The sequence below is a fragment of the Cyprinodon variegatus genome, unplaced genomic scaffold, assembly GCF_000732505.1.
Source record: "Cyprinodon variegatus isolate N-32 unplaced genomic scaffold, C_variegatus-1.0 Scaffold459, whole genome shotgun sequence".
NCBI classification, from domain to species: Eukaryota; Metazoa; Chordata; class Actinopteri; order Cyprinodontiformes; family Cyprinodontidae; genus Cyprinodon; species Cyprinodon variegatus.
In genome coordinates, this window is record NW_015150912.1 from 586,852 (window position 1) to 590,541 (window position 3,690).

Sequence of the window (3,690 nt, forward strand, 5' to 3'; positions counted from 1 at the left end):
CATCAAAATTACAACTAGGTGGACAAAAATCACGCCATCTGGCGAAAAATTACGCAGCTTTTTCAAATCACGCGAGAATGTGTACAAAACAACAGAACTGGCGCCGGAAACGCTTCTGGGTCATTTTCATCCAATGTCTGTGATTTTAAAGTAATTTTGAGTGATAAATATTTTTTTTTTGCGATCATTGCACTTGCCCGGCGACAATAAAAACTACTTGCCCCGGAGATCGGGCGATTGTTAACATCAAGCCCTGCACACATCAATTCAAACCGTTGGTAATGGTATGGTATCGATATCAGCCAGTACTGCACAGCAAGGTATCGGGTATCGAGGCCAAAAACAGCATCGGTGCAACACTATTTTTAAATAGTCAAATAGTGTTGCATTAAAGATAAACCTGCTTAGAAGAATTTTTAAATAGAGTAAAAATCCATGTCCAGAGAATATGATCATCCGTAAAATGTGGTGTCTGTCATCATTTCTTATTTGTAGGTGGCTTTAGCTTTAAGCAGCAACAAATTAATCTTTGTTTGAATTTAAATGCACTTTCCCCAGCCATCCGGTTTGGTAGGATGCCCCAATCGGAGAAGCAGAAGCTCAAAGCGGAGATGGTGATGGGGGAAAGGGAGGTGGTGAACCCTGAGGTCTCAGACCAGAAAACCCTGGCCAGGCAGATCCACGAGGCCTACCTGAAGAACTTCAACATGAACAAGGCCAAGGCTCGGACCATTCTCACAGGAAAGACCAGCACCCCTGTACGTTGATTTAAAGTGGTGGGTTGGTGAGTGAGAGGCAATGACTGTGTTGTGCTGATTGCACTTTATATTATGAGCTAAACATTCATTAGTTATATCCTAAAGGAATTATTTGAAACTCTTTGTAAGCTTTAAGCAAATGAAGGTCAAAGTAAAGTGTCATTGATAGGTTCTTTATAAAGCCAAGAATTACCTACTTAATCAGTGATCTCAAGGGAAATTATTGATTTAGAAATTCTAGATGTATGAATATAGACACAAATAGTATTTATTACAATAGTGAGGCCTTTGGGAAAATGTAGTTTGTCTTTAGTTGTGTATTTATTGCAGAGTTCACGGCTACATAAACTGAAAGTAAAATATTTTGTCCATCCTAATAATATGATAAAAATAATCTTCAATTATCCACGGTTTTCTTAGTGAGATGCTTATCGAGTTTTGCAGCCAATCCAGTTGTTATTTTTATTTATTTATTTTTATTTTATTTTTTTACTCCCCGCTCTGGATTTGAACCACTGATTGAAAGACACAATTTGTTATCATTTTTTTCAACATGCTGGTATGCTACGCAAACAGCAGCCTGCTGATGGAGAACCAAATAAGACACACTACGTCCTGGAACATATTTTCTTAAAAAGGACACAATCTGTGCCAACAGTTTAGGCTTGGAGATCTATTAAAGGGTTATAAGGAATCATTCACTAAAAAAGTATTTTTTCTTTAAACTTAAAAGATGTATCTGTTGTGAGGAAATTCTGAAACATTTCCAAAAAAAGAGTCAATAAAAGTTATAATAAGGCATCTGGATCAAGATTTAGTAAACATTTTGCTGCTGTGTGCTGAGTCAGAAACTTCTGTGTTTTTAACTCATCTGCTCGCTTAAATCCGCACATACTGTAGTGACTGATGCATATTTGTTTGACTGTGTCCTCAAGTTAACTCTTGGTTCTCCCTTTCAGCCATTTGTGATTCATGACATGGAGACGCTGCAGCTGGCAGAGCAGACGCTGGTGGCAAAGATGGTTGGCTCGGCGGGGCCACTTAAGGAAAAGGAGGCGGAGGTACGGATTTTCCACTGCTGCCAATGCACATCAGTAGAAACGGTCACTGAACTCACAGAATTCGCAAAGTCCATCCCGGGCTTCGCCAACCTGGACCTCAACGATCAGGTGACGCTTTTGAAGTACGGAGTGTATGAAGCCCTCTTCGCCATGCTCGCCTCCAGCATGAACAAAGACGGACTCCTGGTGGCCTACGGCTCCGGCTTCATCACCCGGGAATTCCTCAAGAGCCTGCGGCGACCGTTCAGCGACATGATGGAGCCCAAGTTCCAGTTTGCCATGAAGTTTAACGCGCTGGAGTTGGACGACAGCGACTTGGCTTTGTTTGTTGCTGCTATCATCTGCTGTGGAGGTGAGGATGGAGAGACGCAGGCTGTTTGGGCTCTTATTGAACACAGAATCCGTAGTCACAGTTATATATTTTTATCCCATGTTATTAAAAAAAAGACCATTAATCTGTTTTTACCAGCAGACAATTTGTCAATATGAAGGCTCTCTGAAATAACCTGCCCCCTGTGAAAAATTATTAGTGCACTAGCAGCCTAGAAGCTACCATCAGGATATGAGTCATTACATTTATACACTCTTCTACGCAGAAGAGAAACCAAATATTAAATTGTTTTAACTCTGCCATATTGGAAAAAAGACTATTAGTCTATTAAAGGTCATCCTGCAGCGCCTCAATTATTATAGGTTTAAAGCCTCTTTTTGTACTTAGTATGGTTATGTCTATCTGTAAAACTGTGTATAAAGATCTTAAATGTTGAAGTATGAAAATAAAAAAAGAAATCTTCAAGGAGGGATTCCAGAACTGTAAGTTTAACAGATTTGTTTTAATTTGGATCTCTCAAATGAGCTTAACTGACAGTTGTTAAGTAATACTTTTCTTTTCTAACACACTTTGTCCCTTCACTCAACTTTCTATTGGAACGTTACAATCAGTAACACCTCCTTTAACAGGGGTAACCAATTAAAATTAGCTGGGTCTGAATAAAGAAAATCAATCAGTAAAGGTCCGGAGACATCTTTAAAAATAATCTGTTACTTTAAACAGCATTTAAAGGAGAACACAATTTTTTTTTTACATTGAGCCCTTGATTTTACGTTATTTCATCATGTTCTACTCACCCGTATTAGTTTTGTGTCATTTGGAGCTGTTCTGAAGATATTCTGTTAGGTTATATCCAAGTAACGTCTTCCTATGGGCAACGACTTGAAGGCACAAACTAAACTGTTCATAATTTATTCTTTATGGTATGCCAGCATTCAGAACATGTAGGCGAATCACTGTCCCCCAGACATCCACGGTTATATTTTTTATATTTCTATTTTTTTAAAGCAAAGCAGTGTGTCTGACGTCATCCGCGCGCGCCGGCTACCGTTCATTCTTCCTGTCCGCTGAACTGCTGCTAGTTTTCCTCACATGCCTGGAAGATGTCTAGTGCTACTACCACAGATGATCTCGCTCTCAGAATGGAATTGAACGATTCAGGTTAGCTAGCTGAATGAATAGAAGGGGTAGAGCGTAGCTGCCTGTTGCCCGGGCTGCCTGTCACAACTAAAGTCTAGCGTGCGGATGATGTCATACACACTCAGCTTTGTTTTTAAAAGACATAAATATAAAAAATATAACCGCGGATGTCTGGGGAACAGTGATTGGCCTATAGGAAGACGTTACTTGGATATAACTAGGGGTGTAAATCACATCCATCATGGCGATTCGATTCAGTATCGATTTCCTGACCCAACGATTCGATTATTTTCGATACTCAAGAATACACCACGATTCGATTCGATTCGATTAATCGGTTATTTATTTATTTTTATTTATTTTTTTTTTACACTTTACAGGCTAAACAAAGTTTCAAGTT

At 39.3% G+C, this 3,690-nt stretch overlaps 1 protein-coding gene across 2 annotated transcripts in view; it reads left to right on the top strand.

The window, feature by feature from the left end:
* The window catches only part of LOC107094044 (peroxisome proliferator-activated receptor alpha-like), a 36,081-nt gene that overhangs the window by 27,107 nt on the left and 5,284 nt on the right, over positions 1-3,690 (top strand). For both annotated transcript variants that reach the window (XM_015389442.1, XM_015389441.1), the window contains exons 4-5: positions 559-758; positions 1,718-2,171. In XM_015389442.1, the coding sequence (XP_015244928.1) occupies positions 559-758; positions 1,718-2,171 (654 nt within the window). The remainder of the gene's footprint in view (positions 1-558; positions 759-1,717; positions 2,172-3,690) is intronic.